The sequence below is a fragment of the Bos indicus genome, chromosome 11 (genome assembly GCF_029378745.1).
Source record: "Bos indicus isolate NIAB-ARS_2022 breed Sahiwal x Tharparkar chromosome 11, NIAB-ARS_B.indTharparkar_mat_pri_1.0, whole genome shotgun sequence".
Classification (NCBI taxonomy): domain Eukaryota; kingdom Metazoa; phylum Chordata; class Mammalia; order Artiodactyla; family Bovidae; genus Bos; species Bos indicus.
In genome coordinates, this window is record NC_091770.1 from 29,552,887 (window position 1) to 29,580,345 (window position 27,459).

Sequence of the window (27,459 nt, forward strand, 5' to 3'; positions counted from 1 at the left end):
CCTCATATATACTGCACAATCATCAGCCTTTGTATGAGCTATTCCTTTAGATTCAGACATTTTCCCCTTCCCGTCTCACTTGGCTTTGTTCTCTTCATCTTTTTTTTTTTTTAATGTACTTTAAACCTTTTTTTAAAATATAAGTTTTTTGCTTTTGGCTGTGCTAGGTCTTTGTTGCTGTGGTGGCGTCTTTTCTCTAGTTGTGGCGATGGGGCCTACTCTTCATTTTGGTGCATGGCTTCTCTTATTGTGGAGAACGGCCTCTAGAACGAGAGGGCTTCAGTAGTTTCTGCTCCCTGGGCTCTAGAGCACAGGCTCAGTCGTTGCGGCACACAGGCTTAGTTGCTCCCTGTCATGTGGGCTCCTCCCAGATCAGGGATCGAACCTGTGTATCTCCTGCATTGGCAGGTGGATTCTTTTATCACTGAACCGCCAGGGAAGCCCTGTTCTCTTCATCTTAGATTTTCACCTTTACAGTCATTTCTTTGGCTAAGCCGACCTTGTTCCTACCTTTGGGTACACTCCTGTCCTGGTTTTATTTCCAAAACCTTCCTGTATTTCCCTGTTGTTATCCTTGCTTGTCTTCCTTTGTAATGAGTTTATCAGAAAAGTACCAACATTTTATTTTGGGGCAATGCACATGTCAAAGTAGTTTTCATTAGTGTTTTTGCCAGTAGAAAATTAACTTTTTTTTGTTTTGGCCATGCCATCTGACTTATGAGATCCTTGATCCTGGACAGGGATTGACCCAGGCCCTGGGTTCAATGAAAGCCCTGAGTCTAACCACTGAAGCCCCAGGGAAGTCCCCTGAAAATTAACTTCTCTAAAGGATTGTCTCCTTAGTATTTCTCTCAATCAGTGGCGTGAACACAGGCGAGATGGAGAAAAGTCCCAGAACTGGTGTTAATACACCAGTTAAGGTTTAGATTTAGAAGCTGGCTTGGGTGTGATTCCAGAATACATCTTAATGAACCAGTTTCTCTTCATAAACTTAGGAGCTTTCAGTCTATCCTGAAATTTGTTCTAATTTTTATCATAGTAAATGATAAAATGTTTGATAGAGATTAGATTATGCTTTGTTTGGGTTGTTACAGAAATGTAAGTATTTAGGCTTATTTAATGACCTAAACATTGCAGCAGTTTCTGAGGCACACAACCACACTCTTCTAAAATTTTTCCTTGTGATGAGAACTCTTAGGATTTCAGTTCAGTTCAGTCGCTCAAGTCATGTCTGACTCTTTGCGACCCCATGAATCGCAGCACGCCAGGCCTCCCTGTCCATCACCAACTCCCGGAGTTCACTCAGACTCACGTCCATCGAGTCAGTGATGCCATCCAGCCATCTCATCCTCTGTCGTCCCCTTCTCCTCCTGCCCCCAATCCCTCCCAGCATCAGAGTCTTTTCCAATGAGTCAACTCTTCACATGAGGTGGCCAAAGTACTGCTTAATAGTTTTCATATACATCATATAGCAGTGTTAACTGTAGTCATCATGCTGTACATTATATCCGTACTGTTTAATTATCTTGTATCTAGGAGTTTGTGCCTTTGGACCTCCTTCCTCCAGCTCTCCTCTCCTCCCAGCCACAAATCTGATCCCTTTATCTCTGCATTATTTTTATTGTTGTTGTTTTAAGATTTCACAGATAAGTGAGATCACCGTTTGTCTTTTTCTGACTCATTTCACTTAGCATAATGCCCTCAAGGTCCATTCATGTCACACATGGCAGTCTTCCTTGTTTTGTTTTTTAATGGTAGAATAGTAGTCTGTGTGTGTATCTGTATGTGTGTGTATGTAATCACATTTTCTCTAACCCTTTATCCATTGGCAGACACTTAGGTTGTTTCCATATTTTGTCTATTGTGAATAATGCTGCTACAAACATGGAGGTGCACATATCTTTTCCAATCAGTGTTTTTGTTTGCTTTGGTTGTATTCCCAGGAGTGAAATTGCTAGATCATATGGTAGTTCTTTTTTTTTTTTTGGCTGCACTGTGTCTTATTTGAGACATGTGGGATCTTATTCCCTGACCAAGGATCAAACCCAGGCCCCACTGCATTAGGAGCTCGGAGTCTTAGCCACTGGGCCATGAGGGAAGTCCCATGGTAGTTCTGTTTTTAATTTTTGAGGCTCCTCCATACTGTTTTACATAGTGGCTGCACCAGTTTACAATCTCCCCAAGAGTGCTCATGTTTCCTTTTCTCTCATCCTTACCTTTGTTCTTTGTTATCTCTTGTCTTTTTGATTATGGCCATTTTAATGAGCCTGAAGTGTTACTGTGGTTTTAATTTTCATTTCCCTAATTTTGAGCTTCTCTTCATGTATCTATTGGCCATTCATATATCTACTTTAGTGAAATGTCTATTCATGGCTTTTGCCCATTTTAAAATCGGATTAATTGGGTTTTCTTTTTGCTATTGAGTTCTGTTAGTTCTTTATCTACTTTGGATATTAACACCTTATCAGATAAATGGTTTGCAGATATTTTCTCTCCTTCCATAGGTTGCCTTTTCATTTGTTGATTGTTTCTTTTATTATGCAGAAGCTTTTTGGTTTGATGTAGTCCCTTTAGTTTATTTTTAATTTTATTACTTGTGCTTTGGGTGTTCTATCCAAAAAAATCATTGCCAAGACCCATGTCAAGGAGGTTCCCCCCCATGATTTCTTTTAGAAGTTTCATGTTTTCAGGTCTTATCCTGTTTAAGTATTTAATCCATTTTGAGTTAACTTTTGTGAGTGGAGCACTTAAGGGTCTAGTTTCATTCTTTTACGTGTGAATATCCAGTCTCCCCAGGATTGTTTACTGAAGGCTGTCTTTTCTCCATTGAATATGTAGCTGCATTCTTGAAAATGAAATCTTCAGGGAGTCATAAATGAATTTTTAGGGGCTGACAATGAATCTGGAGTTCTTAGAGATATTATTGAATTTGATTACTTAAGACATTCCACATTTTGACAAATTAAGAAGCTAGCAATTATTTCCCTGTGTGATCTTTGTTATCCTTGCTAGATGAGTATTGCGTGTATCAGAACTAATGACCAGTGACTGACTGCTTCTTTACTCCTTTGCTCCCTTCATAAAGTCATTCATTGAGGAGATGGTTGTCAGTTGCCTGCTTTGTGCTGGGCATTGTTCTGGGAAGTACAGTGGCAGATATGACAGATAAAGTCTGTCTTTATGGAGGTTCTGTAATTGTGGAAGAGTAAAGACAGACAAATAAATGAGCAAGAACTTCAAATAGTACAACAAAGAAAGCATAATATTTTCATGTGATAGAATAACTTGGCTAGGCCAGGAAGACACTAGTTATGGTGGTTGAAGATGGCCTCTCCATGGAATTGCTGTTTCAGGTAAATCTCAATGATGACAGAGAGCCGACTGTTAAGATATAGGGGAGGCTAGTGGGAGTAGCTAGAATAAGTGCCTACAGCTTAACTTGTTGAAGGAGTGAAGAGAAGCTAGGGTTGTCAACCATAGAGATGGAGAATAAGGGCACTGTTAGGAGGTGAGGTCTTTTGAGGTTTTTAACATTTTTATGCTTGGACCCTTTTGACTTCCAATAAAGCCTGTGAACCACTTCTCAGAATAATGTTTTTAAATGCATAAAATAAAACACATAGAGTTAAATAGGAAGCCATTTATATTGAAACACACTTATCAAAATATAAAATATTCTTGAGAAATATGTGCTTTTTATTAATGCATTAAAAAACGTGGTTTGGGTGAAGTTCTACTTTAACTTTGAACTAATGAGTTTAAATGTTAAAGTTATCTAGTTATCTCCAAAAACTGTGATATGAAAACGTTTGGAATTTTAGTTGATTCAGTTCAGTTGCTCAGTCGTGTCCGACTCTTTGCGACCCCATGAATTGCAGCACACCAGGCCTCCCTGTCTATCCCCAACTCCCGGAGTTCACTCAAACTCACGTCCATCAAGTCAGAGATGCCATCCAGCCATCTCATCCTCTGTTGTCCCCTTTTCCCCTTGCCCCCAATCCCTTCCAGCATCAGAGTCTTTTCCAATGAGTCAACTCTTCACATGAGGTGGCCAAAGTACTGGAGTTTGAGCTTTAGCATCATTCCTTCCAAAGAACACCCAGGGCTGATCTCCTTCAGAATGGACTGGCTGGATTTCCTTGCAGTCCAAGGGACTCTCAAGAGTCTTCTCCAACACCACAGTTCAAAAGCATCAATTCTTCAGTGCTCAGCTTTCTTCACGGTCCAACTCTCACATCCATACATGACCACTGGAAAAACCATAGCCTTGACTAGATGAACCTTTGTTGGCAAAGTAACGTCTCTGCTTTTGAATATGCTATCTAGGTTGGTCATAACTTTCCTTCCAAGGAGTAAGTGTCTTTTAATTTCATGGCTGCAGTCACCATCTGCAGTGATTTTGGAGCCCCCCAAAAATAAAGTTGATTACAAATAAAATAATACTGTGTGATTTACTACTTATATTAACATTGGAAGGTACTGATAATACTACTGTGATTTATTACTTACATTAACAGTGGAAGAAAATGCTTGGTTCCAGTTAGAGGTTACAGAAAATGAAGATGAGATTAATTTCTCTTTGTTTATGTACTACCTTGAATTCAAGGATCTGTGTACCTTTAAGACCCTAGGATAGATCATGTAGAGCTTTTCAGATTGTGGTAGCTAGTTGAAAATGGAGTATATGGAAAAACTCAACGGTGCCCATCAGTTGGTGAATGAATAAATAAAATGTGGCATATCCATACAATGGAATATTGTTCCTCAGTCAAAAGGAATGAAGTACTGATGCATGATACAACATGGATGAACCTTGAAAGCATTATGCTAAGTGAAAAAATGCAGTCACAGTGTAATATCCTTTTATATGAAAAGACCAGAAGAAGCAAATCCATAGAGTGGAGGAGTAGTGGTTGCCTAGGCTTGAAGGGGTGGCAGGGGGTTGGAGGAAAATTGTAAGTTATTGCTAATGGGTGTAGGGTTCCTTGTTTCTTTTGAGAGCAGTGACAGTTTGAAAATTGATTGTGGTTGTTATTGCCTAGATCTGTGAATATACTGAAAACCATTGAATTGTATACTTTAAAATGAAGAATTGTTTGGTATATGAATCATATCTCAATAGAGCTGTTATTTTTTAATTAAAACCATAACCAGTTGGAGGGGGGAACCAGCTGAAATTGGCACCTAGGGCTCAGTACAACTTACGAATAGGGAAAGGAATTCAAGATGCTGGGGAATTCCTTGGCAGTCCCGTGGTTAGGACTCTGAGCTTTTTACTGCTGAGGGCCCAGGTTTGATCACTGGTCAGGGAACTAATGTCTCCCTAGCCACGTGGTGCAGCCAATAGATAGAAAAACCAATAGAGAAGAAGATGTGGTACTTAGACACGGTAGAGTATTACTCAGCCGTGAAAAGGAATAAAATAATTCCATTTGCAGTGATATAGAGGGACCTAGAGATTGTCATATAGAGTGAAGTAAGTCAGAAAGAAAAGAAGAATATTGTATAATATCACTTGTATGTGAAATCTAGAGAAGTGGTACTGATGAACTTCCTTGCAGAAGTAGAGCCACAAATGCAGAAAGCAAACCAGTGGCTATCAAGGAGGAGCAGGGCAGGGCGGGACGAGTTGGTAGACTGGGACTGACATATATACACAACTATATTCAAAGTAGATAACTAACGAGAATCTATTGTATAGCACGGGGAACTCTACTTAGTGCTCTGGGATGAACTAAATGGGGAGGAAATCCAAAAAAGAGGGGATATATACGTGTGTGTAACTGATTCATTTTGCTGTACAACAGAAACTAACTTAACACTGTAAAGCAATTATACTCTGATATCAATTAATTTATTTAAAAAGATGCTAGATAAGGCTTGCAGGATAGGGAGCAAGTGAGCAGAGAAGGGACATTAACTGAGAACAGCTCCAGCAAGTGGGCCTGTGTGTGAGGGACTAGAGGAAATATTCTGAACTTTGTACAGGTGTTGCTACAGTGATACTGCTTGTGTTTTTTCAGGAAACCTTAACCTTCTTCAAAGTCATGTGGTAGAAGAGAACTTAACAGAAAAAATAGTGATAAGGTAGACCTCAAAATATATGAAAAATTTTAAATGATTGCTAACAAAAGCGTTAACAAACTTTAATGAAGCCTACTGTAAAACAACTATACTCCAATAAAAATTAATTAAAACAAAAATAGTAGCCTACATAAATCTCCATTGGATTTGTACCCAATATCAGCATCAAGTGACTTGAAGCTTTTAAGTTTGGGACTCTTTTTTTTCCCTCCTTTGAGGTGCCCTTCAGGGGCATTTACTTCAAATAAAGGTCAGTTTCAACCAAGTTAAAAATCTGTACCAGGGAATATACAGTTCAGTTAGAAAAAAAAATTTTTTTAAACACTGGCAGATGTTTTTGTACTCTTCATCTATATTCAGCCTTTCTACATATCTTATAAGAATGTAGATATACATGTCCACTTTTCATAGTGGAAAGTATAATGGTTAAGCCAGCTACCGTGAGGTCAAGTAGCTGTTGCCAAGCTTACTCTTTAATTGTGGGAAAGCTTGGCCTTGATCTCTTCAAAACTTTAGTGGTCTGGAGGAGAAATCATTTGTGAATCTGTGCTAGCACCCTGTTTTGCTGCCACCGTTCCCCTCTTAACCGATCGCATGTGAGCTAATTCAGACTAAAGAACCAGACATTGTAGCACAACAGACATTATGTGGGCAAAGTGTTGTTTACGGACTGTCCAAATAATGTTTCACACATATGTACTGTTTTCTCAATATGTGTAGAGACTGTTGTGATTAATAATAATAAATGAATTCTCATAATTGTTTGACTGCCATCGTAGCTTTTTCATCATCTTCCCAAGAGCTTCCCCTACTTCTGTAAAGGCTGGTAACTGCTGCTTTGGAGTAAAATGCAGTTTGCTAGAGATTGCTTTGGAGAAGGCAATGGCAACCCACTCCAGTACTCTTGCCTGGAGAATCCCAGGGACAGGGGAGCCTGGTGGGCTGTCGTCTATGGGGTCGCATAGAGTCGGACATGACTGAAGCGACTTAGCAGCAGCAGCAGCAGAGATCACTTGCAGAGTTCTTCTAAAGGAATTTACTGGATATTAGAAAAAAAAATTCTGTGTTACAACCAATAATAATACATGATAACCATTGCTGAGCTTCTATTAAGTCTCAAGTACTATATATACTAAGTGTTGTGTATGGTGGTCTACTCTTTCATCTTCTGGGTAGCTGTTGTTACTACTTCCATTACAATAGACAAGGAAAAGGCGGCTTCAGATCACAGAGCCAGTAAGTATGAGAGCAGGGATTGGTTCCCAGCTCTCTACTCAGGCCTTTCAAGCTGTAGATTCTGTTGCTTCACTTACTCCTCCTCACATGATTTCCCAGCATGTGCTTTTAAACAACATCAAGCAAAGTTCCAGTGTAAATACGTGACTTGATTTAGCCTCTGTTAATTGGAACACTGTATTACTAATGGAAATTAGGGGTTTATAAAGTAAGTTAGAGATACTTTATTTTAATAACGTTGACTTGGGATTGTTAAATCTGCAAGGAAACACAGTTCATTTGGTTGTAATTAATGTCACGTTTCTGTATGTAGCACTGCTTATGAAGGAGATTACAGGCTTGTGGGGGCTTCCCTTGTGGCTCAGTTGATAAAGAATCCACACCAATGCAGGAGACCTGGGTTCGATCCCTGGGTTGGGAAGATTTCCCGGAGAAGGGAAAGGCTATCCACTCTAGTATTCTGGCCTAGAGAATCCCATGGACTATATAGTCCATGGGGTCGCAAAGAGTCGAACACGACTGAGCGACTTTGACTCACTCTTTCACAGACTTGTGGGGGAGGCACTGTTTTATTAGTAGGGGGTTTTGAATGCCAGACCATTTCCCTTTGCATATAAGTCCTAAACACGTTTGAATTAAGATATCCTACTAAGTAACTGCAGAGATCTGCTGCACAGTTTGTACTTTTTGGGATCAAATGCTGCTCATTATAATTAGATTTTTATGATTTGTAGTTTTGTATTCTTAAAAATAGGACCTACTTATTTACTTTTCTTTTTCTTTCTTTTAGGAAAACATCAGGCATTGTTTCTGGCAGTTTTTGTGACTCCTCTTATTGATCTTCGTTCTGACTTCTCCAAGTTTCAGGAAATGATAGAAACAACTTTAGATATGGATCAGGTATGCAATATACTCTTTAAAACAGGCACAAAAATAATTTTGAAAAGCAAAGGCACATCAGAAAACTCCAGATTTCTCTTATTAGTGTTGAATTGTAGCACTTGTAGGGCCCTTTTGAGACAGTGTATGTAAGAATGAGTGATGAGAAAAGGTTTTTAAATTTTATTTTTTTAATAAAAATCATTTCAGTGGATAAAAATTAAGAAGGGTTAACAGAGGAAGTGAATATTGGGGATAAGTGCCCTGTTTAAAGAAAATTTCATAAATAAAAGATTTCACATTTGCAAGCTGAGTTTTAATTCTAAGAAAGAACCAAAGTTATAGTCATTGAAAAGGGACAGGGTATAGAGGTAAATATGGAAAATAAGAGATGTCAGCTTCTCTTGTTTATTTCCACGTAGGGAAGGTCTTTGGGGGAGGAGGTGAGAGTGAGTGTATCTCTAGTAGTCATTATATACTGAAAAGTTAACCATGACTCTGCATACTAATACTGTGAAATTTTTCTACACTGCATTTTCTGTTAAACGTGATCATGCAAGGAATACGTGCTTCAGTTCAGTTCAGTCGCTCAGTCGTGTCCGATTCCTTGGAACCCCATGGACGGCAGCATGCCAGGCTTCCCTTTCCATCACCAACTCCCGGAGCTTACTCAAGCTCATGTCCATCGAGTTGGTGATCGTCCCCTTCTCTTCCCGCCTTCAGTCTTTCCCAGCATCAGTGTCTTTTCAGATGAGTCAGTTCTTCTAATCAGGTGGCCAAAGTATTGGAGCTTCAGCATCAGTCCTTCCAATGAATATTCAGGCCTGATTTCCTTTAGGATTAACTGGTTCGATATCCTTGCAATCCAAGGAACTGCAAGAAGCTTGAAGAGCTCAGTTGGTAAAGAATATGTGTTTACATTATTCTTATTAAATGATAGTTAGATTCTTTGCATTCTTCTTAATAACTAGATTAATTGGAGTTAACGCATGACATATGTGATGCTGATTTAATTTTTTGTTGGATAATTAACTGAGATTCAAAATACTAAACCACATTTACTCTATGCTTTTTAGGTTTTAGAAGTGAAAGAGAAGGAGTGTGTGTTTGTATAGGTATAAATGCTTCTTTTCTGGTATTATTTTGTCAGTAATAGGGCAGTCTTTTCCATTTACTTGTAGGTTAAGCAGTTAGGAAACTTGCATCATTTTCACCCGTTGTTTAGGAAGACTTGTGTTTTAGTTCTTGTTTCCTCTGTAATATCACTTTTAGTGGAATGATTTTAGGTACATAATTTTTAGATCATTGGGAGCCTAGCAGTCTATTTTATGTTTTAACAAGCCCTCCAGGTGATTCTGATACATGCTTAAGTTTGAGACCCACATATTTTTAATGCATGGAGATAGTGGCTTCAGTTCAGTTCGGTTCAATCACTCAGTCCTGTCCGACTCTTTGTGACCCCATGAATCGCAGCACGCCAGGCCTCCCTGTCCATCACCAACTCCCGGAGTTCACGCAAACTCACGTCCATCAAGTCGGTGATGCCATCCAGTCATCTCATCCTCTGTCGTCCCCTTCTCCTCCTGCCCCCAATCCCTCCCAGCATCAGAGTCTTTTCCAATGAGTCAACTCTTTGCATGAGGTAGCCAAAGTACTGGAGTTTCAGCTTTAGCATCATTCCTTCCGAAAAACACCCAGAGCTGATCTCCTTTAGAATGGACTGGTTGGATCTCCTTGCAGTCCAAGGGACTCTCAAGAGTCTTCTCCAACACCACAGTTCAAAAGCATCAATTCTTCGGCACTCAGCTTTCTTCACAGTCCAACTTAAGGTGGCCATAAAGGGCAGAATCAATTGTAGTATTTCAGCAGAGCTTTGCCTAACCTCTGGGTTTTTTCAAATGTGGAAACATCTATAATGACATGGAAAAGCTCAATTCTTGCTTTTCCATCTCTCTGTTTTAGTCAGAGTGTTGTTGATCATCAAGATCTACACATTTATTTTCTTTCATTTTAAGGAATATTTACAAATATCCAACTCTCCCCAGTCACAGGTGAGGCCACATCCTTAGCTGTGGGGGAAAAAGGGGCATCAGTATCCAGATGTCTACAATCTTTGGATTTTAGGAGCATGTGAGTGTGTGAGACTGTGTGTGTTTGTATATGTGTCTGTGTAGGCATAAATGCTTCTTTTCTGGAATGATTTCTTAGTGACAGGGGAATCTTTTCCATTTATATGGGGGTTAGTGTTCTTGAGGATAGTTTTCCAGAAAGATATTTAAAGTACCAGGATACAAATTTGTAAAGTGCTTTTCTTTATTTGATGTTTTTCTCCTTATAAATGGAACACGTAATACTAGAACAAGAGAAACAAAATGATACAGGGAAATACAAAGGCAAAAATTACTATCTTTGATCTTTCTCCTTCCCTCTTTTCAGATGAACAGTGTAATAGCTGGTGTTCTTTCTTCGCTTCCATTATATTTTCCTTATTGTGGATTAAGGATTTTTACTTTGATCTGAAATACTTGACACATACCTGTTAAACTTGAATTTGCTGTGACTGTAAAATAGTAGTCAGTGTCAGTTCTTGAATGATGCTGCCAGAAGAGCATTTAAAGATTTTATAAATGTCTGGAAGGAGTGAGTCAGAAAGGAAAACAGTGCAATAATTGGATATAGACTGGAAAAAGAGAGGTCATTTTTCCTAATTTCATTGCTATCACTTTAGATATGACAAGTCCCAGTTTTTAGATCTGAAGATGGAATATTAAGTAGTTAACTTTGTAGGGGAAGAAAGACTTGTCTTCTTGCAGGTTCACTGTTTGTTGTTGTCATTCAGTCTCTCCGTCTTGTCTGACTCTTTGCAACAACATGGACTGCAGCATGCCAGGCTTTCCTGTCCATCACCAACTCCCGGAGCTTGCTCAAATTCATGTCCATCGAGTCGGTGATGCCATCCAGCCATCTTGTCCTCTATCTTCCCTTCTCCTCCTGCCTTTACTCTTTCCCAGCATCAGGGTGTTTTCCAATGAGTCGGCTCTTCACATCAGGTGGCTAAAGTATTGGAACTTCAGCCTCAGCATCAGTCCTTCCAATGAATATTCAGGATTGATTTCCTTTAGGATTGACTGGTTGAATCTCCTTGCAGTCCAAGGGACTAACTCCAGCACCACAGTTCAGAAATTCAAAAGCATCAATTCTTTAGCGCTCAGCCTTCTTTATGTTCCAACTCTCACATCCGTACATGACTACTGGTAAAACCATCAGATCAGATCAGATCAGTCACTCAGTCGTGTCCGACTCTTTGCGACCCCATGAATCGCAGCACGCTAGGCCTCCCTGTCCATCACCAATTCCCGGAGTTCACTCAGACTCACGTCCATCGAGTCAGAGATGCCATCCAGCCATCTCATCCTCTGTCATCCCCTTCTCCTCCTGCCCCCAATCCCTCCCAGCATCAGAGTCTTTTCCAATGACTCAACTCTTCGCATGAGGTGGCCAAAGTACTGGAGTTTCAGCTTTAGCATCATTCCTTCCAAAGAAAACCCAGGGCTGATCTCCTTCAGAATGGACTGGTTGGATCTCCTTGCAGTCCAAGGGACTCTCAAGAGTCTTCTCCAACACCACAGTTCAAAAGCATCAATTCTTCGGGGCTCAGCCTTCTTCACAGTCCAACTCTCACATCTATACATGACCACAGGAAAAACCATAGCCTCGACTAGACGAACCTTTATTGGCAAAGTAATGTCTCTGCTTTTGAATATGCTGTCTAGGTTGGTCATAACTTTCCTTCCAAGGAGTAAGTGTCTTTTAATTTCATGGTTGTAGTCGCCATCTGTAGTGATTTTGGAGCCCCCAAAATAAAGTCTGACACTGTTTCCACTGTTTCCCCATCTATTTCCCATTAAGTGATGGGACCGGATGCCATGATCTTCGTTTTCTGAATGTTGAGCTTTAAGCCAACTTTTTCACTCTCCACTTTCACTTTCATCAAGAGGCTTTTGAGTTCCTCTTCACTTTCTGCCATAAGGGGGGTGTCATCTGCATATCTGAGGTGATTGATATTTCTCCCGGCAATCTTGATTCCAGCTTGTGCTTCTTCCAGTCCAGCGTTTCTCATGATGTACTCTGCATAGAAGTTAAAGAAACAGGGTGACAATATACAGCCTTGACATACTCCTTTTCCTATTTGGAACCAGTCTGTTGTTCCATGTCCAGTTCTAACTGTTCCTTCCTGACCTGCATACAGATTTCTCAAGAGGCAGGTCAGGTGGTCTGGTATTCCCATCTCTTGAAGAATTTTCCACAGTTTATTTTGACCCACACAGTCAAAGGCTTTGGCATAGTCAATAAAGCAGAAATAGATGCTTTTCTGGAACTCTCTTGCTTTTTCTATGATCCAGCAGATGTTGGCAATTTGATCTCTGGTTCCTCTGCCTTTTCTAAAACCAGGTTGAACATCAGGAAGTTCACGGTTCACATATTGCTGAAGCCTGGCTTGGAGAATTTTGAGCATTACTTTACTAGCGTGTGAGATGAGTGCAATTGTGTGGTAGTTTGAGCATTCTTTGGCATTGCCTTTCTTTGGGATTGGAATGAAAACTGACCTTTCCAGTCCTGTGGCCACTGCTGAGTTTTCCAAATTTGCTGGCATATTGAGTGCAGCACTTTCACGGCATCATCTTTCAGGATTTGGAATAGCTCATAGCTTTGACTTTAATAGGACCTTGGCAAAATATTGTCTTTGCTTTAATACATTGTCTTGGTTTGTCATAGCTTTTCTTCCAAGGAGCGAGTGTCTTAATTTCATTGCTGCAGTCACCATCTGCAGTCATTTTGGAGCCCCTCAAAATAAAGTCTGTCCTTTTCCAGTCCTGTGGCCACTGCTGAGTTTTCCAAATTTTTGGCATATTGAATGAAGCACTGTAACAGTGTCATCTTTTATAATATAAATTATAACTTTATAATTATATAAATAGCTGGGATTTCATCACCTCCACTAGCTTTGTTTGTAGTGATGCTTCTTTCTAAGGCCCATCTGACTTCGTATTCTAGGATGTCTGGCTCGAGTGAGTGAGCGCACCATCGTGGTTATCTGGGTCATTCAGATCTTTTTTGTATGGTTCTGTGTATCTTGCCACCTCTTCTTAATATCTTCTGCTTCTAAGTCCATACCGTTTCTTTCCTTAATTGTGCCCATCTCTGCATGAAATGTTCCCTTGGTATCTCTAGTTTTCTTGAAGCGATCTCTAGTCTTTCCCATTCTATTGTTTTCCTCTATTTCTTTGCATTGATCGCTGAGGAAGGCTTTCTTAACTCTTCTTGCTATTCTTTGGAACTCTGCATTCAGATGCTTATATCTTTCCTTTTCTCCTTTGCTTTTCGCTTCTCTTCTTTTCACAGCTATTTGTAAGGCCTCCCCAGACAGCCATTTTGCTTTTTTGCATTTCTTTTTCTTTGGGATGGTTTTGATAACCATCTCCTGTACAGTATTACGAACCTCTGTCCATAATTCTTCAGGCACTCTGTCTATCGGATCTAGTCCCTTGAATCTATTTGTCATTTCCACTGTATAATCAATTGTAAAGGATGAGATTTAGGTAATACCTGAATGGTCTGGTGGTTTTCCCTACTTTCTTCAATTTAAGTCTGAATTTTGCAATAAGGAGTTCATGATCTGAGCCACAGTCAGCTCCTGGTCTTGTTTTTCCTGACTGTATGCTGCTTCTGCTGCTAAGTCGCTTCAGTCGTGTCCGACTCTGTGCGACACCATAGACGGCAGCCCACCAGGCTCCGCCATTCCTGGGATTCTCCAGGCAAGAACACTGGAGTGGGTTGCCATTGCCTTCTCCCCTGACTATATAGAGCTTCTCCATCTTTGGCTGCAAAGAATCAATCTGATTTCGGTATTGACCATTTGGTCATGTCCATGTGTAGAGTCGACTCTTGTATTGTTGGAAGAGGGTGTTCGCTATGACCAGTGTGTTCTCTTCGCAAAGCTCTGTTATCCCATGCCCTACTTCATTTTGTACTCCAAGGCCAAACTTGTCTGTTATTCCAGGTATTTCTTGACTTCCTACTTTTGCATTTCAGTCCCCTGTGATGAAAAGGACATCATTTTTTGGTATTACTTCTAGAAGGTCTTGTAGGTCTTCATAGAACTGTTCAACTTCAGCTTCTTCAGCATTAGTGGTTGGGGCATAGACTTGGATTACTGTGATATTGAATGGTGTGCCTTGGAAGCGAACCAAGATCATTCTGTCGGTTTTGAGTTTGCACCCAAAGACTGCAAAACCAGATGAGAAAGAGCACAGATTTTGAGTTCACAGAAAAATATTAATCAAGGAAGCTGTTAGAATTTGGGATGTGTATTGTATCTTAGTAGGGAAGGGGGAGAGGGAGAAAGGGCACTTACTGGAAAGCAAATGGCTTTTAAGGCAGATGAGTGAGCTCTTTGGAGAGCAGATGGAAGATATGATAGTTTTGACTTCCCTGGTTGTGAAACTCTCTGAGAGGACTTAACAATTGAGTTCTTTGGGGGTGCTCTGCTGTTACGGAAATAACGGGGCTCAGAAACAAAGTCTACTCTCATACTTTTGTCTCAGTATAATTTTTATGCCACAGTGATATATTGTGGACCCCCTTCGACATTAAGTTCTTTGCCAGTAAGATGTGAGTTGTGGATTTCCTTTTTTTTTTTTTTTTCTGAGTAGATTATTGAGGTTAAACTTAGTATCAGTTAGGACTTGTATTTTTTTGCAGGTAATCTAAACTCAGTACATCTTGGCTCAAAGGGTTGCTTTATTCAGAAGCTCTGTGAGCCCATCAGAGAACTTCATTTCTTGATCTTTTCTACTTTTTTATGATTTAAATTTTAACCTAAGGCTGGTTTCTCTTTTGGCTCTAAGATAGTTACCTACCAGTAGAAGTTCATGCCATATTCCAAGAACGATTTCTGCAGTTTGCCTTGATGGGACTATTTAAGCAGTGAGTGTGGCCAGAGAAATAGAATGTGGTTATGGGCCTAAGATAACCAAGGGTACATTACTTCTCTAGCTGGAGGCCACAAAGTAAGAGCACTACTGGGAGGGGGGAAGGAGAGGAGTCACTGTTGTGACCACCAGGAGTGTCTGCTAGGATTCTGCCCTGTAACTGTAGACTTTCATGTTTTATAGTATGATATTGTCTTTTAAATAAATCAGATTCCTAGTTAAAACCTGTCTAGAGTCTCTAGGGAGGTGACTTACTATAATATCTTTATTCTCAGTTACAAACTTTTAAACTTAGCTTGGGTTATAAGGTGATTCCAACCCTTCACTGTCATTGTGGATATTTGTGATGAGTTTAGGCATTTCAATTACATGACTCAGAACCACTTTGAGAAAACCTCAAGAGAATATCAGTCGTTTTATGTATGATTTCATATTTTCTAGCTGTGCACTTAGGAATTCATGTGATGAGGGGAGCAGTCATTTATGTGAATGGTTGGGTTACTTTTTATCTTTTCCTAGAGGCTTAGCTTTTTATATAAATGCATCGCTTGTTTTTGTGGCTGCTTTCCATAAATTTTATGGAATGATTTTCTGTTTTTGAAGTGAATGTAGAGCAGAACTACCATAAAGCAGGGTTCAAAAATAACAATGATTTTTCACAAAAAGTAAACAGTTTTAGTTTATTGGGTGATTCAGTGGGATGTATGGAATTTTTAAACCTTTCTGTACGTATTTGGACCATTTTATCTTTGAATCTTAGTTTTCACATATACTCCTTACTGATATTTCATCTTGGAAAAGTACTGACTTTAGATAAATTTTTATTGAAAATCCTGGGACAGAAAATTGAAATTGTTTTTAATAAGCCACAGTTGAATAGTTCTGATACAACTATATCATTGTAGATATATAGAAGTTTTAAAGATGCTGCATTTATATGCAGTATACTTTAAAGTTTTTATACTTGGAAATGAAAAAGAAATACAAAAAAGCAAAGTATTCCTATTCTCCCACCTAGAATTAACTGTCAGAACCTACTGGCATTTTTTCTTATAGTTCTGCTTTAAAAAACACAGGACTAGGGGTTGTCCCTCTTGGTCCAGTGGTTAAGACTCCCTGTTTCCAATGCTGGGGGCGCAGGTTTGATTCCTGGTCAGGGAACTAACATCCCTCATGCTTCATGGCCAAAAAATAAAAATAAAACACTGTTTATGTAAAACTGATACCTATATAAAGCATTCACACAATGCAGAAAGGAAGAGAGATGGAAGTTAAAATATCCCCCACATCTATCACCCAGAGATAACTGTTACTAAAATTAGTCTGTTCTCAAGTATGAGCAGGATTGAAGGTTTAGAGAAGAGACGTTGAAATTTTGCATTTTAGTCCCTTACAATAAAGTACTGTCCTATTCAATCTCCTAGTAGTGCCCCCATTGAGACATAGCTAATGGTCTTTTTATGGTTATATGCAGACAGATGCATAGATAAATTAGAGCAGGAAACTCATACTGTAGATGTAACTTTTAATTTTAAAAGGGTCTAACCTAATGGTTTTCAGTGTAATAACAACAAAAAAATTACTGGAGGGAATTGTTTAACTTCAGTTGAATGATTTTTCGCCATAAGAGAGGGAAAATAATCTAAAACATAGGTTAAAGAAACTTAAATTAGAAAAGATTGAAGTTTCTTTGACAAACGTGTTTCAGTTTTGGAGTATTAATTACCTGCTCTGAAAGTTGAGCAGTTAACTACTCACTCAAATGTGCTTCTACATAACTCCCTTTGTAACTCTTGGTTTTTAATAGTTCTGTTTTTTGCACTGGCCAGGCCTAAAATGCGCATATGTCTGTAGCCTTAATTCCAATTTCCAGACTGTTTAACGCTCATTTTTATTTGTAAATGAATTCAGTGCTCATCATGTTCTTTTACCGTGGCTTCTTCATTCCTGGGTTTTAAAATGCTTAATTCGACTTTTATTTGGCCGGATTTGTCTTTCAGGTTTTTTTTTTTAAGGTTGATGAATATTATTATAGGACTTGAATTACTTCATGCTTGATAAACATATCTGTCTTTTAGCTTTATTCTCAAACAAATATTTATTATAATTAGTGCTTTCTTAAAACTTCCAGTGTGCATCACTATCTTCTGACATTCAGTACTAATGAAATGTCTGTTACCACTTTGATTTACAACTGCCCCTTCCTCCCCACCCACTTCTCCATCCCCGCGTTTCAGGTGATCTGCTCTTCCTGCCTAGATGTCTGAAAAATTCCTCATTGCTCTTCTCTTTTCTTCACCCCTTAACTTTCCCTGCTTCCACCTTCCCCCTTTCCTTTGTCTGGCCTCCCGTGCCTCGACCCCCCCTGTTTCCTTTCTTTTCTCTTCCAACCCCTGTCCTTCCTTCCCCCTCTTTCTGTCCACATCCTTTCTCCTGTTAATTTTTCCATTCACTTTCCTCCTTTTTTTTTTTTTTTCACTTTCCTCCTTTTTGAGGTGTTTAAAAATCTTAACATTTAATTAGGAAATACTTGTCATACTAATAGTATGCTCACTACAAAGTCCTGTTTTATACATCCCTCCACAGAATTACCTGCTATCCTGGAACTGGTGTTTATTGTTATAGTTTTCATGCATTTCATTACTATAATAGGTACTATTGGTTATTTATAAACTTTATAAATAATATTGTCTTATCAATATTTTGATTGAAATTGCATTTTATTTAGTGATTAACTTAAGGGAGAATCAACATCATTACAACATTGAGTCTTTCTATCCATGAATATTATATTTTTTCCTTTTTTTTCTTTCCAATGATTACATTTTTGGAGAGTAATTTACATAAAATTTTTAAAAGCATATTATTCATTGGTATTTACTACATTTTCATTGTTGTGCAGCCACTACCACTTAGTTCTAAAATATTTTCCATTACTACAAAAAGAAAACCCAAACCCATTAGCAGCTACTCTCTTTCCCAGTTTCCTCAGTTGCTGGCAGCCACTAACCTACTTTTATCTCTACTGTCTTGCTAATTCTAGACATTTTAAATGGAATCATACAATATGTAGCCTTTGTGACTGGCTTGTCTTATGATCAGAAAGGTGCCATTGTATGGGTATACCATGCTTTGTTTTATATAGTCACTTGTAGATGGACATGTAGGTTGTTTCCACTTTTTGGCTAGCGTGAATAGTACGCCTTTGAACAGTCATGTACAACTCTTGTTCTGTTCTTTTAGATATATAGCTAGGAGTGAAATTGCTGAGTCATATGGTAATTTTATGTTTAACTTTTTGAGGAATCACTGCGCGTTCTCCCTGGTCCCTTTACCACTTAAAATTCCTACCAACAATATATGAGGATTCCAGTTTCTGCACATTCTTGCTAATACTTGTGGGTTTTTTGTTTTTTCTTCATTGTTGTAATAGCCATCCTAGTTAGTATGAAGTTACATTTCATTGTGGTTTTGATTTGCATTTCCCTAGTTTCTGAAGGTAAACATCTTTTCATATATTTGTTGACCATTTTGTATCTTTGGAGAAATGTCTATTCAGATATTTTGTTCATTTTTAAATTGGCTTATTTGTCTTTCTGTTGTTGAATTATGGATGGGACATGTTCGCTCAGTTGTGTCCAACTCTTTGCGATGCCATGGACTGTAGCCTGCCAGGCTCCTCCGTCCATGGAATTTTCCAGGCAAGAATACTGGAGTGGGTTGCCATTTCCTGCTCCACGGGATCTTCCCAACCCAGGGATTGAACCCGCGTCTCCCGCACTCTTTACCATCTGAGCCACCAGGGAAGCTCATTGAGTTATGAATTCTATTTATATTCTGAATACTGAACCCTTTTTCTAGGAAATACATGTTTCTGAGTTTTCCAGTTGCCAAAATTTGTTCATAGTGATTGCTTATTATTTTTAAAAGCACTATTGTATTTGCAGGCAGAGTTCCTGTTTATTTTTAATATAATATGTGCCTCTGATATTCCATCCTTTGCATAGCCTATTTATTTTAGAGGAGCAACTTTTGACTTTTAAATCCTCCTTGTAGCTTTGGGTTGCTTTGTTTTTCATTAATGTCCAGTCTTATGTATATATTACATCTATTTTTTATGTCTTTCAGCCTCTCTTTTTCCAGCCTTTTTTAGTAAGCAATTAAGGTTATACTTTTCTATGTGTTGTTTTAGCTGAATGCATCCCATATGTTTTGAGAGGTATTATTTCTTACTCAGTTTTGAGTCATTTATTCCCATCATCACTTGTTCTTTGATCTGTCATTTGTTTAGAAAGTTTTTAAATTTATAAGCTTCAGTTCAGTTCAGTTCAGTTCAGTCGCTCAGTTGTGTCCAACTCTTTGCGACCCCATGAATCGCAGCACACCAGGCCTCCCTGTCCATCACCAACTCCCAGAGTTCACTCAAACTCATGTCCATCAAGTCGATGATGCCATCCAGCCATCTCATCCTCTGTCGTCCCCTTCTCCTCCTGCCCCCAGTCCCTCCCAGCATCAGAGTCTTTTCCAATGAGTCAACTCTTCACATGAGGTGGCCAAAATTTATAAGCTTGGTATGTGTCAGTTTTATAAAATTGTCCATGTATTTATGGATTATAAGTGCTCCCTAATTTTGGTTGCAGAGTTCTCTATATGTCCATTAAATAAAACTTTAGTTGTTTTGTTCACATTATCTGGATACTTGCTAACTTTTAATCTGCTGAGTTACTAAGAGAAATGTGAAGAAATTTTGCTTCTTATGTTTTCAAGGCACAGGGCTGTTATTTTTTTCTGCAGTGAGTTGAATCTTTAGGGACACTTTCATAATAGTCATCCTATTATTATGTAGTGTTTTTTGCCTTAGATATATTTTGTCTGATAATAAGAAAGCAATGCCAGTCCTTATTTTTTGTTTTTTTACATAGTATATCTTTTTCAGTCCTTTGTGAGTTTTTTTGTTTTAGGTAAAGCTTATAGATGCATTTTATTTATTTCAAAGTTTAATTTGATAATCTCTTTTTTTTTAAGGGGCAGTTTGGATTTATTTCTACCAAATTATTTTGTGATTCCTATTCTTCCTGGTTCTCCTTACCCACTCTTTCTTTCTTTTATATTGATTGGATTTTAAAAATCCCCATTTGTCTCCCCTCATGCTCCTCCTCCATCCTATCAAACACGCACTGGTTTGAAGTTAGTTACAAACTTTTTTTTTTTTAATGTGTATACGTAACTCATCAAAGTGAAAAACCTGTCAACATGTTCTTACATCTCCCCTCAAATATCAGGACCTTAGAATACCTTAGATCAGATAACATTTCTTCATTATTGGCTGATCCTTTATTTCTATCTTTATGCCCCTTAGATTTCCACTGTTTATAGTCAGTGTTCAGTTTAGATTTACCTGTATGCTTATCATTTTCGTTGCTATTCATTCCTTCTTCCTGGATATTCTTTAGGTGTTCCTTTATTGGGGGGTGCTGTCAGTCAGATTTTGTTTGTTGGAACCCACTTTTGGACACAGAGTAGTGAAAGGAGCCAGTATCTGGAAACAAGGTGGGTAAACAGCGAAAAGTGCAAGCCAAAGCACAGTGCAGGAACAGGGTGAAACACAGGGCTGGGTTGTTTTAACACAGGGCTAGTAAGCTTTAACTGCGTGTACAGTTTCACACTGACGCTGCTTCTCTTCAGTGCCTGTGAAATTGTGTCTCATGGCCCTTTGGCTTGCACTATTTTGTTGTTTACCCATCTTGTTTCCAGATGTTGGCTCCTTTTACTACTCTGTGTCCAAAAGTGGGTTTCTTTTCTTTTTTCCTATTTGGATTTACTGCATTTTCTTAATCAGAAAATTATTGTCTTTTATCGGTTCTGAAAAGTTATTAGTCATTATCTCCTCAAACACTGTATTTCTTCCTTGTCTTTTTCTAATGCTAGGATTAGACATGTGTTGGCCTCTTACATTCTTTTTCTGCATGTGTCTGTGCTGCTTTCTTTGTGATTACTTCAGATAGTCTAATTTGTCAACTCTGATGTGTAGTTTAACAACCGATTTTTAAAAAATTAATCATTGTATTTTTCATTTATAAAAGTTGTTGGGTTCACTTCTAAGTCTGTCTACTCTTTTTTAAGTAATATCTTGTTCTTTGCTCACATGTTCTATTCTCATTCTTTAAATGTTGTAAATATATTTAATATTCCATCTTTAAAGTTTCTTGGATTTAAATCTGCTCATTGTCTTCTTTCTGCTGTCTTTTGTTGGTATTGTTTTGAGTCTCTTACTCATGGTGTCTTGTTTCCTGTCTGTTATGTATGTTTAGATAATACTCATTTATCTGTGTTCCTCCTGTGCAAGCTATACAGGCAAATCATATATCCCCTCAGATAAAATTTGCTTTTGCTTTATACCCTACAAATGTAATTAACCCAGGAACACTTTTAAGTTAATTTCTCAGTCTGGCGCTTTCTACATTTGTTTGGGCAAAGATTAGGCTGCTGGCAAAGACTTAGCTGGTGAAAAAGAAACCGCAAATAAATAACAATGGCTTAAATAGGATAGGTGTTTAATTTTCTATCATGACTGTATGGGCATAGCAACACAGGGTTGGCAGGGCAGGCTCACTATCTCTGTAGCCCGTCTTCTCCTTTACTTCTCCTTCAAGATCCAGGATAGCTTACTTCCTTATCTTTATTCCAGCCAATGGCAAAGGACAAAGAGGGAAGAGGAGGTCACATTCTGGAAATGGTACCCATCATTTCTGCTCCCAGTCTTTTGATCAGAATTTAATTGTATGTTCACACCAGCTGCAAGGGAAGCTGGAAAATGTAGTGTTTGTTCTTAGTAGTTAACATGTCTTCTGAAAAATTGTCAGTTCTATCACTGTAAGACGGGATAATAGAAATGGCCAAAACCAACAGCCTTTTGCATTGCTAAGATAAGTAGCAGACATTTGAAATCCCAATCCAAGTGAAGGCGTTTATTTATTTGGTTATTTTAAATTAGTTTGTATTGGAGTATAGTTGATTAACAGTGTTGTGTTAGTTTCTGCTGTGCAGCAAAGTGAATTAGTTCTACATATACTTGTATCTGGGCTTCCCTGATAGCTCAGTTGGTAAAGAATCTGCCTGCAATGCAGGAGACCCTGGTTCAATTCCTGGGTCGGAAAGATCCCCCAGAGAAAGGGATGGGCTACCCACTCCAGTATTCTTGGGCTTCCCTTGAGGCTTAGCTGATAAAGGATCCGCCTGTAGTGCGGGAGACGCAGTTCGATCCCTGGTTTGGGAAGATCCCCTGGAGAAGGGAAAGGCTACCCACTCCAGTATTTTGGCCTGGAGAATTCCATGAACTGTATGTATAGTCCATGGGTTCACAAAGAGTCAGACACCACTGAGCAACTTTCACTTCACTTCATACATGTATCCAGTCTTCGTTAGATTCTTTTCCCACGTAGGTCATTACAGAGCATTGAGTAGAGTTCCCTGTGCTGGATACACTAGATTCTTACTATTAATAGTTATTCTGAAGGAGATCAGCCCTGGGATTTCTTTGGAAGGAATGATGCTGAAGCTGAAACTCCAGTACTTTGGCCACCTCATGTGAAGAGTTGACTCATTGGAAAAGACTCTGATGCTGGGAGGGATTGGGGGCAGGAGGAGAAGGGTCCGACAGAGGATGAGATGGCTGGATGGCATCACTGACTTGATGGATGTGGGTCTGGGTGAACTCTGGGAGTTGGTGATGGACAGGGAGGCCTGGCGTGCTGCAATTTATGGGGTTGCAAAGAGTCGGAGATGACTGAGCGACTGAACTGATTGCCTGGAAAATCCCATGGATGGAAGACCTGGTAGGCTACAGTCCATGGGGTCGCAATGAGTAGGACATGACTGAGCGACTTCACTTCACTTATTCTATATATAGTAAAGGCAGGCTTTTGGTCACACGTTGTCAGAGAGGAGATTCTGCCCCCACTTTCCCTTTCCCGGGGCCCAAGCTGCTGGAGGTAGGTTTCTCTAATTGTTACCATTTCTCATGAGGTAAGATTTTTAAAATGGCCCTGTGGCCTGCTTTATGCTGGGCACTGACTCCACTTTGTAGGAGCTCAGGTATCTAGTTTTCTCTTAACTATAAACATATTTGAAAAAAATGCTTGTAATATTTTATCTAGTATTTCTAGGATAGTGGAGTTTTTGCTTTTGTTTTTGAAGATTTCTAGTATCTTCCTTATATTTTTCTTCTCCTCTCTAATTACTTTAATCTCTGTCTTGTGAAATGTCTCTGATTATATCAAGTCTTTTCTTCTATGTCAGTACAGGTAATTCTATTCAACAGTATCTCTTCGCTGTTGTATTGTATTTATTTGTTGTTAAGTCCCTAAGTCATGTCCAACTCTTTACAACTCCATGGACTGCAGCACGCCAGGCTACCATGTCCATCACTATCTCCCAGAATTTGTTCAGACTCAGGTCCATTGAGTCAGTGGTGCCATCCAACTATCTAATTCTCTGTTGCCCTCTTCTCCTGTTGCTCTCAATCTCTAGTATCAGGGTCTTTCCACTGAGTCAGCTCCTTGCATCAGGTGGCCAAAGTACTGGAACTTCAGCTTCAGCATCAGTCCTTCCTGTGAATATTCAGGGTTCATTTCCTTTAGGATTGACTGGTTTGACCTCCTTGCTATCCAAGGGATTCTCAAGAATCTTCTCCAGCACCACAATTCAAAAGCATCAATTCTTTGGCGCTCAGCCTTCTTTATGGTCCAACTCTCACATCCATACATGACTACTGGAGAAACCATAGCTTTGACTCTATGGACCTTTGTCAGCAAAGTGTTGCTTTTTAATATGCTGTCTGGGTTTGTCATAGCTTTTCTTCCAAGGAGCAAGCGTCTTTTAATTTCATGGCTGCAGTCACCATCTATAGTGATTTTGGAGCCCAAGAAAATAAAATCTGCCACTGTTTCCACTTTTTTCTCCCTTCTACTTGCCATGAAGTGATGGGACCTCATGCCGTGATCTTCATTTTTTGAATGTTGAGTTTTAAGCCAGGTTTTAAATTTTATTTGTATATTTATTTTTGTATTATTTGTATTTATTTTTACTTCAGTGATACTGCTAGGATCTGATTTTCCTTTCTTTTTTTTTAAATCTTTTTTCTTGATTTTATTATACCACTTTGCAGTTCTAAGCCTAGGTTTATTTTGTTCTATTAATATTTCCTGTTGTGTAGTCTAGGGTAGTAGCTGTGTGTGTTTATGGTGCTAAGTGGCTGATGATACGAAAACAACTCATAGAAGTCATTGTGTCATGTTTGTTGGAGTACTTCAGTTCTAAGTTAGAACACTTAGTTGGGTGGTATATTTTCTTATCCATTGTTTGGGAGGAGTACAGCATTACCAAAGGGCACTCCATTTGGGGTGTGGCCTAAGACTGTTTAGTGAGTTAGAGGTCAGTCATTACTTTCCCTTGCTTCATTTGGGTCTTCTCTCCAGATTGGGATTATTAAGTGAGCTTTTTCGGGTTTTTTTTTTTTACTCACCCGTGGATTACTGGAAGGTGGGAATGAGGATAGGAATTTAGCTTGGCTCAGCATCACTTCCCTAAGTTTGTTGGAAGAAGGCAGTTCTGTAACACTGTCAGTCCACCACTGTAGCATTGATTTTTCCCTTGGAGTCATCATAAGTCTTAGTCCTTGTTTCTAGGTCATCTTCATTGTCTATTTAAATAGCTGTATAATATTCTATTGATGTACCATTGTGCAAATATGCACAAGAAAATGCACTGGTCATAGCAAACACCCTCTTCCAACAACACAAGAGAAGACTCTACGCATGGACATCACCAGATGGTCAACACCGAAATCAGATTGATTATATTCTTTGCAGCCAAAGATGGAGAAGCTCTATACAGTCAACAGAAACAAGACCGGGAGCTGACTGTGGCTCAGATCATGAACTCCTTATTACCAAATTCAGACTTAAATTGAAGAAAGTAGGGAAAACCACTAGACCATTCAGGTATGACCTAAATCAAATCCCTTATGATTATACAGTGGAAGTGAGAAATAGATTTAAGGGCCTAGATCTGATAGATAGAGTGCCTGATGAACTATGGAATGAGGTTCATGACCTTGTACAAGAGACAGGGATCAAGACCATCCCCATGGAAAAGAAATGCAAAAAAGCAAAATGGCTGTCTGGGGAGGCCTTACAAATAGCTGTGAAAAGAAGAGAAGCAAAAAGCAAAGGAGAAAAGGAAAGATACAAGCATCTGAATGCAGAGTTCCAAAGAATAACAAGAAGAGATAAGAAAGCCTTCCTCAGCGATCAATGCAAAGAAATAGAGGAAAACAACAGAATGGGATAGACTAGAGATCTCTTCAAGAAAATTAGAGATACCAAGGGAACATTTCATGCAAAGATGGGCTCAATAAAGGACAAAAAGGGTATAGACCTAACAGAAGCAGAAGATATTAAGAAGAGGTGGCAAGAATACACAGAAGAACTGTACAAAAAAGACCTTCACGACCCAGATAATCATGATGGTGTGATCACTCATCTACAGCCAGACATCCTGGAATGTGAAGTCCAGTGGGCCTTAGAAGGCATCACTACAAACAAAGCTAGTGGAGGTGATGGGATTCCAGTTGAGCTATTCCAAATCCTGAAAGATGATGCTGTGAAAGTGCTACACTCAATATGCCAGCAAATTTGGAAAACTCAGCAGTGGCCACAGGACTGGAAAAGGTCAGTTTTCATTCCAATCCCAAAGAAAGGCAATGCCAAAGAATGCTCAAACTACCACACAATTGCACTCATCTCACACACTAGTAAAGTAATGCTCAAAATTCTCCAAGCCAGGCTGCAGCAATATGTGAACCGTGAACTTCCTGATGTTCAAGCTGGTTTTAGAAAAGGCAGAGGAACCAGAGATCAAATTGCCAACATCTGCTGGATCACTGAAAAAGGAAGAGAGTTCCAGAAAAACATCTATTTCTGCTTTATTGACTATGCCAAAGCCTTTGACTGTGTGGATCACAATAAACTGTGGAAAATTCTGAAAGAGATGGGAATACCAGACCACCTGACCTGCCTCTTGAGAAATCTGTATGCAGGTCAGGAAGCAACAGTTAGAACTGGACATGGAACAACAGACTGGTTCCAAATAGGAAAAGGAGTACGTCAAGGCTGTATATTGTCACCCTGCTCATTTAACTTAAATGCAGAGTACATCATGAGAACGCTGGGCTAGAAGAAACACAAGCTGGAATCAAGATTGCCGGGAGAAATATCAATAACCTCAGATATGCAGATGACACCCCCCTTATGGCAGAAACTGAAGAGGAACTCAAAAGCCTCTTGATGAAAGTGAAAGTGGAGAGTGAAAAAGTTGGCTTCAAGCTCAACATTCAGAAAACGAAGATCATGGCATCTGGTCCCATCACTTAATGGGAAATAGATGGCGAAACAGTGGAAACAGTGTCAGACTTTATTTTTCTGGGCTCCAAAATCACTGCAGATGGCGACTGCAGCCATGAAATTAAAAGACGCTTATTCCGTGGAAGGAAAGTTATGACCAACCTAGATAGCATATTCAAAAGCAGAGACATTTCTTTGCCAACAAAGGTCCGTCTAGTCAAGGCTGGGGTTTTTCCAGTAGTCATGTATGGATGTGAGAGTTGGACTGTGAAGAAGGCTGAGCCCTGAAGAATTGATGCTTTTGAACTGTGGTGTTGGAGAAGACTCTTGAGAGTCCCTTGGACTGCAAGGAGATCCAACCAGTCCATTCTGAAGGAGATCAGCCCTGGGATTTTTTTGGAAAGAATGATGCTAAAGCTGAAACTCCAGAACTTTGGCCACCTCATGCGAAGAGTTGACTCATTGGAAAAGACCCTGATGCTGGGAGGGATTGGGAGCAGCAGGAGAAGGGGATGACACAGGATGACATGGCTGGATGGCATCACTGACTCGATGGACGTGAGTCTGAGTGAACTCCAGGAGTTGGTGATGGACAGGGAGGCCTGGCGTGCTGCGACTCATCGGGTCGCAAAGAGTTAGACACAACTGAGTGACTGAACTGAACTGAACTGAACTGTGCAAATATTGTGATGTTCTATTATTTCCAGGCCTTATAACAGATAAATCTGAGAGATCTTATTCATCCATGTGTTGTTTGCTTCTGTTGCATTATTTCCTTAGATTGAATTTCTAGGAGTAGAATTGCTATGTCAGAGTATAACAAATATCTCTGAGTCTTGTCGCATATTGCTTTTTTTTTGTTTTTT

At 39.3% G+C, this 27,459-nt stretch overlaps 1 protein-coding gene across 1 annotated transcript in view; it reads left to right on the top strand.

Annotated features, from left to right (window-relative positions):
- Window positions 1–27,459, top strand: part of MSH2 (mutS homolog 2) — an 80,179-nt gene that overhangs the window by 36,514 nt on the left and 16,206 nt on the right. The window contains exon 8 of the mRNA XM_070798611.1: window positions 8,111–8,220. Within this exon, the coding sequence (XP_070654712.1) occupies window positions 8,111–8,220 (110 nt within the window). The remainder of the gene's footprint in view (window positions 1–8,110; window positions 8,221–27,459) is intronic.